The 12,087-nt window shown below is 39.1% G+C and overlaps 2 protein-coding genes across 12 annotated transcripts in view; one reads left to right on the forward strand and one right to left on the reverse strand.

Annotated features, from left to right (window-relative positions):
• Positions 1-4,512, forward strand: part of LOC145218933 (CLIP-associating protein 1-B-like) — a 31,281-nt gene extending 26,769 nt beyond the window's left edge. For 10 of the 11 annotated variants that reach the window (XM_080086344.1, XM_080086346.1, XM_080086349.1 and 7 more), the window contains 7 exons: positions 157-249; positions 601-712; positions 1,250-1,464; positions 1,998-2,126; positions 2,525-2,734; positions 3,079-3,198; positions 3,388-4,512. In XM_080086344.1, the coding sequence (XP_079942470.1) occupies positions 157-249; positions 601-712; positions 1,250-1,464; positions 1,998-2,126; positions 2,525-2,734; positions 3,079-3,198; positions 3,388-3,453 (945 nt within the window). In that variant the 3' untranslated portion in view covers positions 3,454-4,512. The remainder of the gene's footprint in view (positions 1-156; positions 250-600; positions 713-1,249; positions 1,465-1,997; positions 2,127-2,524; positions 2,735-3,078; positions 3,199-3,387) is intronic. The other variant, XM_080086347.1, reaches the window with a different exon arrangement.
• A 3,731-nt stretch (positions 4,513-8,243) lies between these two features.
• On the reverse strand, positions 8,244-9,585 carry LOC145218938 (uncharacterized). The gene has a single exon (XM_080086360.1). The coding sequence runs from the start codon at positions 9,504-9,506 to the stop codon at positions 8,646-8,648; it is 861 nt and encodes a 286-aa protein (XP_079942486.1). The 5' UTR covers positions 9,507-9,585; the 3' UTR covers positions 8,244-8,645.
• Between the last annotated feature and the right edge of the window lie 2,502 nt (positions 9,586-12,087).

Below are 12,087 nucleotides of genomic sequence, written 5' to 3' on the forward strand. Positions count from 1 at the left end.
CATATTAACCGAGGTTTTTTGTGTATTGTAACCGAAAGTGCTTTTCAAACCATAAATTGTGTTCCTGATACTAATTGTGTAGTTCTGTGCAAAGTTGTGTATTTGAACTTGTGGGATTTTGATTTAAACTTCAACCTGAACTTGGGTATTTTGCAGCAAAACCAAATCCTCTCTCCTACAAGAGGAGGAAACGGCTCCTCCCCACTCTTCTCTCCTCCTCCTTTGCAACAACTGCAAAACGCACCCAAGGTAACCAAAATTGCCTCACTTTTGCTTTATGCTCTGCCTGTCATGTCCAACCTGTATACTTGACTACAGATCAATATATCAATCACCTTAATTTTATATCCTTAAATCTGAAAAGGCACAAACAATTTGCTTTTATATCCTGCACTGCTAACTACAAAATCAACGAAGAACTTTTGGGAAGAATACTTTTGTATGAAAACTTGTAATTTTGATAAAACGACTTACTTTGTCGCAACGTCGTTTAAACACTTTTTTTTTCATTATCATATAAGTTATACCATGCAGAATTAGATGGAACCAGAAACCTTCAAAATACAAAATTCCTAAATCAAATTGTTTGTGTCTTTTTAGATGACTCCAAACAGAAACAACAAATACAATCCCACACAGTATTCCGACGTCAACAACTTTCCTCATTTCAACAAGGATGCGCTTTTTGACGAAGATGACGGTTTCGCTGATGGTTAGTGTAGATTTTTTGAATTCCAATCAATATGCACTATCCAGGAATTAGTTAAGGACTTACAACACATACTTTGATAAAAAAAAAACAGAACCGCCTGAGACCTTCTGTACATTGAATATCTTTTTAATTGCTAGCATTTCACCAATCGCCAATGTTTTCGAAAGGGCGAAATGCCGGAAAAGCTAGATTTTTCTATCCTACGCCTTGCCATATGGGAATGCTTGGTGACTGGCTGATTCGGTATATCGCTTTCAATTGGCCTGGTGATGTGATTTGTGCAGGAGTATGCCATGATCGCTGGTCTGCATAGACGCTTCAGGGCTGATCCCAGTTATGAATTTATGCTCATTGTTATAAAGATGACAATGTGTGATCCATAGATTTCCGTCTTATACGTCTTCACCAATGCATCTGTTATTTAATAGGAATTATGAACTTATTTGCTTCTGTAATTGACTCATGAGTAGCATCTGCACCCGTATACAATACACCTTAATTGTTCACGCCAAAAACGTTTCCAATACGTTTCAATAGAAATCTCCCTCTCAGAGCCTGACAGCAACGTCGGAGAGGTAGCAAAAGCGCTCTCTAGTGGCAACAACAAGCAGAGGGCACTGGACGACCTTTCAAGGGCTCTCAGGTGCAGCGATGCCATGGAAGGAATAGCTGCTTCCCAGCAAGTTATCCAATGGGATCTACACTTCAACAGCGTTCTCTCGGGAGTCTTGGAGATACTCAGAACAGGCGACGTATGTAACCTTGTATTTTGGTTGTTAACTATTTGCTATTCCGAACTTGACTGGTTTGAGGATAGAACTATTTTTGTTTGTGATCTAGTCTCAAAACTCATGTGATCTTGTCTCCAAACTCATGTGATCTAGTCTCAAAACTCGTCTGCTCTAGTCCTAAAGCTCATGTGAACAAGTCCCAAAACATATGGAAACTAGTCCCCAAACTCATGTGATTTTGTCCCCAAACTCATGTGATTTTGTCCCCAAACTCATGTGATCTAGTCCTAAAGCTCATGTGATCTAGTCCCAAAGCACATGTGATCTAGTCTCAAAACTTATGTAATCTAGTCCTAAAGCTCATGTGATCTAATCCCCAAACTCATGTGATCTAGTCCAAAACTCACGTGATCTAGTCCCAAAACTCACGTTTTCGTTGTGTATTTTAGACTGTAGTAATTCATATGTGACACAGTACAAAAATATAGCTACACCATTGTGTGCATTTTGTGTGTCATGCAATCAGCCTCAAACAACCGAATTTTGTTACACAGTCTGAAATCCGAATCAGTTCGCTTGCTGTTCTGCGTGAGATGCTCCGATACCTCTCTAACCGATTCAAGAGTTTTGCCGAAATCACCATCATTCATGTACTGGAGGCACACAAGGACGATACGAACAAGGTAAGCGTCTCTCTTTGGCTTTTATAATCACTAAGATCCGAACTGGCATCAGACTTTCCCCAAATTTTTTTAAAAAAATTAAAAATAGTAGAAATCGATCAGCGACTGAGGTATTTCTCGAAACACATTTGATTTTTTGAGATTCAGTTTCCTGAATTTACCCCTAAACGGAGTGGTAATATTTGATCATAGACAAAATATATATTTATTCCCACGCCCAATTTCTCCATTTTAGCCATGTTGGCGTTCAGACGCCACGCTTTGCTTGAAAACTCATGATTAATATGGGGGTGCATGCAGACATGCAGTGGAATAATATGTAAGCTGTATTGTCAGTATAGTGCTATACAAACTATGTACGTATTCCTCATGTGAACTAAGTAAGTCCGCATCCACAGGTCGTTAAAGCAGCAGAGGAAACCGCCAGTGCTCTGTGCTCAACCCTTCCGCCGATCCTCTGTGTTAAAGTTCTCAGTCCTCTTACAACCTCGGTGGGCAGCGAGGGCACCCATGCGTGTCTGCGCATGCTCACTGGTGCCGTCAACCGGTGCTCGGCGGACGAACTCAACTCGCAACTGGTCGCCAGCATGGTACCTGGCGTACTGAAAGTAAGTGACTTCGTTTTGCATAAATGTGTGACGTCATGATATGAAAAAAACTTTAAGCTTATAGTGACGTCACGAGAGACAAAAAAAGTTAAGCTACTAGTGACGTCACGAAAGCCAAAAACTTTAAGCTACTGGTGACGTCACGAAAGCCAAAAACTTTAAGCTATTAGTGACGTCAGAGAGACCACTGACGTCACCATAGACGAAAAGCGTTAAGCTACTGGTGACGTTTTTAAGCAATTATAACAAGTTTAAATGAGCTGTTCTCAACCGAAGGTAGATTTGTCTCCAAAATTTTGATAGGCCTTCGATTCAAAGTTAAGTGAAACATTTTGTGTGTGCAGTGTTACGACAACACGGAGAGTGGCATCAGAAAAGCTGCGGTGTTCTGTCTTGTAGCTTTGCATCGGGTGATTGGCGACGAGGAATTGAAAACGCATCTGTCTTCACTGTCCGGGCCCAAGGTATGTACAAGACGCACAATTAGCTTGTATTGGAGTCTGTGAACAAAAGTCCGTCCATCCACAAATTATTGCAGACGTTTTAACAACTTAGTCACCCATTTGACCTAAAACAGAGCTTGCTACAGTCAAAAACATCTCGTCCCACTCAAATCTTCACGTTTTTAACAAAACCTTGTTATTGTATTTCAGAAACGATTGCTGCAGCTTTACATTGAGCGTTCACAAGCTAACGGTCCTCGACACACTGACGTCTGACAACGATAGAAACTGAAAACAACAAACAAACAATCGTCTGCCGTAGTCCCCATGGCAACCGTTTCCATGTCCGAGTCACCATTACTTAACTCACTTGCTTTTTGCAGGCACTCCTTTCCCGTTTTGAGAGGAAAATCTACAAAGTGATGAATACATTGTAAAATCAACTTCTAGTGGTCAAAAATGCTGAGTTTGTTGTTCTTGCAAGACAAGTTAACCTTGGAAGGCTTTCAACCGGTGTATTCCCCTTTTTTATCGACTTGTCCTTTTTTGTTGTGTCAGGGGAGTGCCCCTTTTCGCTGGTGGTGACGTCACAGTGATGTCACGTCACGCAAACTTCAACATAAGCATTTCTGGACCTGGCCACGTTGTACTACTTTCGCCCCGCTCGCTAAATCAAGTCCTTTTTCGGTCAGCTGCTCAGCAAGATAGCACTTCTTCTCTCCATACAATATGACTTTTCATATTAATCAGCGTACAGCTTCTGTCATTCAGTATTCAGGAATGTCCTCTCTAGCGCATGCGCTCTTGCCATCACCGCTTTTGACGTCATACACGCGTGACGTCATTGTCGCTTGGTGGAGTGCAAGAAAACGTTAACAAAGTTTTGTTTCTCTGCTTGCCTGGTGCACCGACCTGTATTTTTCCACCTATGTTTTTCGCTTCCCAACTTTACACGCGGGAAAAAAGTGTTTCCGAAAAAAAATACAAACGATATATATGTGTGTTTTGTGTATAAGCGCGGTTGTTTACGGAACCCAGTGTTTCCCATTTGTTTGTGGCCAAACGATTTTACCCAATACGACGTCTGCTCCAAGCTGTAGACAAGGTGCTCCCCTCGCTAACACACAAAAGTTTTACTGAAATAAAGTTGTTGCAATTTGCGAAATTGATACGGGTTTCCTTGCATATGTTTAGCGCTGTGAAAAAAAAATACGAAACCATCTTGCAACGATTTTTCTGTGTTTTGCCCCTTCTGTCCTGTCGTTATTGATTTTTATTTTGTTTCCCGTCGTCTGCTTCAAAATAAACAAAGCGGAAATAAAATGGTCGCCTGAACCGATGTCATCACAACAAAACACTTTTGAGTTGAATTGTTAAGTATTGTACTTCGCTCGCAAAAATAAGTGCTTTGACAATAGCATTAAATATACCAAGACTAAAAAGAATTTTGTAAGCCTTGTTAATGTAGGCGAAATATTAAGCCATTTTAGTAGGCAGGTATAATTATTTTGCAATCCAAACAATTCTTCACAACTTAAAAACGACTAAAAGTTGTTTACTATGCATAATTAACCCTTGAGAATGCATGATGTGTCCTGTGAGTTATTTAGGAACAAAATTTAAATTTCAACCGTATTTAACGCTCGTTTGCAACTGAACAGTTTCCAAGCACTGGCAACTATAGAGATAATGTTTGTACACGTACCCTACTTCAAATACGTACAAAATCTGAAGGAATTTACTTGACCAAGGTACTTCTAGATCAAGTATAGTGCAAACACACACGCACTCCATTGATTCTTGAGAAAGTTACCAAGTAACAGCTATGGCTTTCCACTCAAGAAGATTCCCTTTTGACGCTACTCAATTAACCCAATGGGCTTGTTTCCTGAAAGTTTGCTGTAAGTGCTAGGCCCAGACTGGCCACTGCTTGCCTTTATTCCAACTGTTTTATTCTGCTCAGTGAACTGGTAGCCTGTGCACTAGGTTTAGCATGTTACACCATGGTGAAAAATAGGCTGTATGTCATGTGCTGTGTAAAAGGTAACAAATTCTTTCAAAACTTGTTGTTGTTCTAAAAAATGTTATTACTGTGTGTCTTTGCCATGTAGGTCTCAACGAATGACCGCAGAAATGGCCAAAATAATACGACTGAGCCGCATAAGGTAAGATTTTCTAATTTATTTTTATGCATTCAAATGGACGCTATATAGGTGGCCTTAATTTGATCCGTTTTTGCTGTATGCACGCAAAAATACATCTTAAGCAGCTATTAAATTCGTAATACAACGGTTAAGTTGTTCCTTATGGGTCAGTGCGATTCAGGTACATTCCAAAAAGTTTCAAACCAAAACCACACTAGCTTATATTGCAGCAAAACCCAATTAAAACGGTTTGAAACGTATATACGTTGGCCAAACCTTTGGGATTTGGCATAAATTCGATGCCGTATTTCATATAAAAGGTCGCTATTATGTCATTACTTTTACAACGGGAGTTTTAATCTTGGTTACTGGGAGGTTATAGGCTACTGACAGACAAAAGTCGTTTTTAAAAGTGTTGAGTGTACATGGTTACCTTTTTCTGGTTTAAATCAACCGATGCATGCTGTCATGAAATCGATCAGATTTTCCGCATACTCGAACGGAACAAGAGGTCGAGATGCCAAAATGCTACAAATAAACGCCGCTCTTTAAATTCATGTTTAAGCGTGCCAAATGATTTGGACGGACGGCGGCCACGGGGTGATCTGTTTTGATTTGTGCAGAAAAAAAAAAATTGTCGCAATGAACTCCATGACTGATTGAACCTGTCAAAGTCATTGATCATGCAAAATGGAGACATCGAAAAATCCATTATTCAGCAAGGTCCTGCAAGCTGTAGGATTAAACTGTTTCACCACATGTAACAGCTGGGTTGTTTATCTCAACTTTGACCTGTACGCGGCTTTTCCTTTGTATCCATTTATTGTAGGATCAAAGCATGGCGGATTAAACGCAATAATGATCTGCATCGGCGTTAATGTGTTTTATGTTCATCTTTTATTTTCAGCCTTGGTGACGTTTATAAATTAATTTCTTTTTGTAAATTGAACATTGTTGCATACCACTCGTGTTAAACCTAATGTGTAATATATATTCGAAAAACTCGCTACAATGCTGTGCAATCAGATAAGACAATTCCGTGTCAAAGAAACGAAACAGAAACTTGGACGATACATTACTAAAAATATTTAGGTTTTACAAAAATCCATCTGCTTATTAACTGTGTTTTTTCTAACGTAAGATTATATGCCACCATTTTTTAACAATACTTTTACTCCAACTTAGAAGTAAAATCACCCAGTTCGTTGGTTAGTGGATAAAGGCTATAATGAACCTATAACGTCGATTGATTTTAAGTTTAAGATAAACATTTAGTCATTTGTCCTGGAATTTTGAGATGTATATATATTGCGCTTTAACAGCATCACCATATCTGTATAAGTAAGCACAAGAAAACATTTTGATGTACGTGTTTTGTGCCTGAAAATAATGGCCGAATTACAAAAGGAGTGTGTAACAAAGCATTAAAGTCGGAGTTCTCTTGTTTTACTCTTTTTTCAATTTACAAAATACCCCATTACTAATAATGAATTTGTTTAGAGGCCTTTGTTTCGTCGGCCGCCTTCTGACGGCATGCGAACTGACGGCAGCAGAAAATGGCAAATCGGACGAAGCTATTAAAATCGAATATATACACGAACTTTTCTCTCCTGTGTTGCAGAGATCACGAAAAATCGATTTTACCCCTTAACACAGTGGTTCCCAACCGGGGAGGAATTCCTCCCTTGGGAGGAATTTTATGAGTTCAGGGGAGGAATTTCATGAAAACTGTAAAAAAAAATTAGATTGGAAATGTTACAGAATATTTTTGATTATTATGTCCATTATACATTATTATGTCCATTATAATTTGGACCCGGTTCACATTTGGAACCGGTTGTTAAGGATTCTGAAATAGACATCCCTAATTATAAGATCTATTTCAAATTACTATAATTTTTTATGGTATATTTGTTGGTGAAGGACGGGTACCCGGTACTCAGTACTCGGTATCGAACGATTTCAGTGGTATCGATATTCGTACTCGGTATCGAAATATTTTGTCTCAGTTTTCAATACCAACGTGCGAGTACCGAAGGCAGATTTACACCATAAGAATACGGGCAACTCGTTGCCAATATTTGCTGCGGACAGCACAAATCAGGAAAAAGTTCCGCCAGGTTATGTATATTTTTTTCGCCAATGTGTGAAAATCACATTTTTCTACATGTTTCTCCATGCATGTGTGAGCACATGTACCGCGGCAATGGCAGATAATTTAGACAGTGATATACAACTAACAAACAACACTATATTTAAGTACTCGGTATACACGTGTTACTCGTACTCGGTATCGGTACTCGCTTCAAAATCTGGTATTGTCCCATCACTAATATTTGTTTTTCTTCTTATTTTCTTCTTTTTGACCTACTTTCATTTTTTTGCTTATAGGCCTTCAGTAAACAACCAACACAGTGTCACTGTAATGTACATAAAAAAATTTCATTCTTAAACCGTCTGATTTTTCATTTTGCAAAAAACTTTTAATGTAATTTTTGTATTAGTTTAGTGTATAAGTTTTTAATAATTTGTCCCATGTAAATAACTTACTTTTAATTATTTGTTTTTCTTCGCTACGCAATTCGCACTTGCACGCAGCCAGCTGAATTTACCTACACTGTTAGCCTAGTTTATAGTTATTCACTGTACATTTTGTTTACATATACTATTTGCTTTTATCTGTAAATAGCGTGAGAAGGTCTGTGCAAATAAAATGCCTTAACAAACAAGCTTGATAAATCGCACATTCCATGATTTGTGGCGTTTAGAAAAAAAATAAACAAGCTGAATTAGATTTTACGGTTATTTCACAATGCTTTCATTAAACTGTAAAATGACAGAAATCTTGCTGAAACTGTAATTTCTTCCAGGCTTTTCTCTTGCGTTGGATTTTTAAACGAATGAAACGCTTTAGGGTTTGGTGCACGAAAAAACGAAATTTTATTGGCGCATGTGATGTTTTGGTGACATAACCACCTAAATAACACTGACAGACGACACCCAATAAACACATAAGAAAGAAAACGGGGTTGGAACAAAGAACGGTAGGCTTTATTTTCCTGATAAATACTGTCTGTTTTTTGTTTGTTTTTTGCTTACAAGACTCGTAATTACAGTACCACAGTAAAAATGGATTTTTTTTAGATCCTATAGTTGTTTTAATTGACTCAAAATACACAACATAACGTCGCCGTATCTTTCAAGGCAACGGTGCAAAAATCAAAATTCCTATTCCAAGTCGAACATTCGACCGTCTCTGTATCACAATGACGACAATAATATTAAAACCGAGAGCCATTGGTCAGTCAGTTGGAGGGTCAAATATCAGTGGACCGACTGTGAGTCGCTTTCGGCTTTTTCAATGGGCTTCGAGAAAGCTGGCTTGGGCTGCTCAACGTGAAAAGTAGCTTCGCTCATCCCACCGTCGCGTTTTATCCGATGACCGCTCTCGTCAAAGTCGGCAAGATCGACACTGCGTTTGCCGCCAGGGGAGAGGCCTTTACTCCAATGCTGGCGTTTTTGAATAGAGTGCTGCTGTGGTTGTTGGTGGTCCTTCGTCAGTGCTGGTCTCTTTCCACCAGGCCTGTATGCCATGCTCCAATGTTGTCGAGGTGGCGGTAAATCTTCAAGGTCAAACGCCGGATTACCAAGCGCCGCATTTTCGGTGGCCTCGTGAGCTGCAAGATCGTTCCCAATCATCAGCTTTTTAAGTTCCTCAAGAATGAATGGCTCAATGTCAAAGCCATTGTGTTCCGCCTGCCAACGAGCACCAGGAGTTTCCTTTTTGCCACCAGGTCTGTACCAGTCGCTCCAATGTTGACGAAGCACCATAGGAAGACTACCTGTAAACGGGTCACTTCTTTTGCCGCCCGGCCTGTATTCGTCGCTCCAATGTTGGCGCGTTTCTACACGATTCTGCTCGTTCCAAATTTTACTGTCATCGTTTTCCTTGTCCACCCACTCCTCCCAGAAGTTGCCTCCGTCGTTTTCGGTGGAGTCCTTTAGCTGTGCGACGTAATTTTTGAGCTTATTTTCCCTCGCAACGTCGGCTTGCAGCTGCAGTAGTTGGCTAAGGAGAGATCGTTCGTCAAAATCAACCTGGGGACCCTGCTGCATCGGAAAGCTTGTCACTAGTGTCACGTAACAAGCCAAACAGGCCACAGCCGAAGCCACATTAAACAACATAATGAATGTTAATTAAAGTTTATTGTATACAGAAGTAGAATTTGCCAGAATATGAGTAAACTGCAAAAAAAAACATTGTTGATTCTAAAAGTTTTGTAGTATTTTATCTATTAGAGGTATTTACTACAAAAGCACAAAATAAATCATACGCTTTGGAACACTATATACGGATCTGTTCATAATTTTAATGGTGAAAATAACGGCCCAAATAGACGTAAAAAGCGACATGCTTTATTGTTCAAACGTTTCGGCAAATGCTCATGATATCACTGATGATGGCATGAGCATTTGCCGAAACGTTTGAACAATAAAACATGTCGCTTTTTACGTCTATTTGGGCCGTTATTTTCACCATTAAATCATACGCTATTTTCGCAGATTGTACTTATTAAATGCAGCCAAAATTTATAACATTAATATTGTTGACAAAATGTATTGTCGATTCGTCAAGTTTTATAATGACACCAACTTACTCTGTTTTCTGTCAGTTTTAAACCAGTTATGCTGTTAAAAAGATTTATTATTTTTATATTATCCCGTCCTTTGCCAAAAGCGCTTTTTGCCAGTGCGCTATCTCGGCCAGAATCTCTTAACCCATAACCTGACTGGCCATAAGGCAATTCCTGTCCTAAGGGATCCACCCGAATGGCAGCATAGCTCCTGCGAGTTGCTTTATATATCCAAGGCAGTGTCGTCCTGCAGTGAAAAACGAGTATTGTCAAGCGAAATTCAATTGCACATTTGCGGTGCTTGTGGGCTTTGGGCGGGAGGGGGGGGGGGGGGGATATTGGCACATCGTAATTAGACCGCTGTGTCGATATTTTTTCTTGCCACTGACTGTTCCGCCGTCCGACATTGAAGATAACCAGGTTTACTTGACAAAAACCCTTTGATAATTCAAATTATGGGATGGGGGTGACGCTATGGTTCTGGAATAGTAATACTGATTGCACACGGCAGGATGATCTCATAGGTCCCAGCGTGACAAATTTATCGTGGTCTGTGGCTTCACAGATTAAGTTAAAATTGTGTGTTAGCATTTTGTTGCTTTTCGCCAATGTATGCCAGTTTTACGATAAAATTAACAGTGAAAAAATACGTTACATCAAACTTTATTATTTTTTATTGCAAGACAGTTTATTTGCAATCTATAGATTTGTTGTGAAAGTGTAAGCTTTTGGTCAATTGTTTTTGAGTAAATTCATTCAGTTTAACCTTAACTCTCAGTAAAAGAAACCGCAAACCCGAAAAGTGGCCTTGAGGTTTTTCTAATGGATTTTAGCAAATGTCTTTGTACTTGCTAAACTGAAACCCGGCAAAAAATATTGCCTTCAAAAATCGATCGTTTTCAAGTCCAATTGAAGTTATTGTGCACGTACTTGCATTGGTTTCTGCAAGCTCCAAATTCGTATGGGAACAATAATCTATCGAACTAATCCGTGTGTTGATTTAAAGGCAACAAAATGTCTTAAAATCAATTGTCCATATTTTAACATTACCCAACATAATTGATAATAGGCTAATGAATATAGGTTGTAATGTTAGGGAAACAAATACATTTTTTGGTTCGTGTAAAAGATAAATACAGCGCCTTTGTAAAATGAAACAACGACCATTTAACCAAAATACCTCAGACGCATATCAAGCACGTATAAGTGCTATTTTACGATTTTACGATTTTACGATTTTCGATTCATCGTATCTGATCGGATGAGGTAAGGGTTGCTTTCCGATATCGCATTTTTGTTTATTTGTTTGTTTTCAATCACAGTAATTGATAATTCGATTCCGGATGTCGTACGAATCCGGCGGGTGGACAAATGCCGAATTTGGCCAATAGAATGAATAATGCACAAGACGACGTTGCACATTGCCTTTCTGTAATCACGCCTTTAAATGTGCATTTTCTCACACCAAACCCCTTCTGTCGTTGTCCGATTGACGGATTCCGCAATGGGACACCGAAGCCCTCACGGGATGCAATTTGCAGGCCTTGGTACGCAAGAGAAAACCAATTACGTTTTGCCCTGCATCAATGACGTAGGATTTCCAGGTATTTGTCTCCTTTTGAACGCATACCCTGTTGCATTTTGACGACAGGGCCGTCTTTAATCGCCTTCTGCTGTTTCCATTTCTGTTTGATTTTAACGTCGCTTCATTTCCTGGTAATGTGTCTCTGTTAATATTGTCACATGTACGTTCCTTTGATATGTGGCTTTTGTAGATAATGTGAATATTGAACCAGAAATTAAAATCACGAATGACAATGTCATCAAAAGTTTCTTTTTTTCATTTCCTTAAATTAATCAAGGTATGCTATAGCAAACGTAGCTTTTAAAATTAGGGACTCAAATCGCATGTAATTTCAGGTTCGGTTGGGGATAACAGTTAATTTGTTTTAGGTGTCTGAATTTTCCACAAGTTTTACGAAAACTGTATACTATTTGCCTACAATCACCTGGAAAACCAGTTTGCGTTTTTAAACCAGCTTAAAAGCCATAATTTGTTTAATTTGATTTCTTCTTTTGGGTAGGCCTACACCGCCTTATCGACATTTAAAAGGATTATGACTGTGTATTGA

This window comes from Phallusia mammillata, chromosome 3, assembly GCF_965637545.1.
Source record: "Phallusia mammillata chromosome 3, kaPhaMamm4.hap1.1, whole genome shotgun sequence".
In the NCBI taxonomy this organism is placed as follows: domain Eukaryota; kingdom Metazoa; phylum Chordata; class Ascidiacea; order Phlebobranchia; family Ascidiidae; genus Phallusia; species Phallusia mammillata.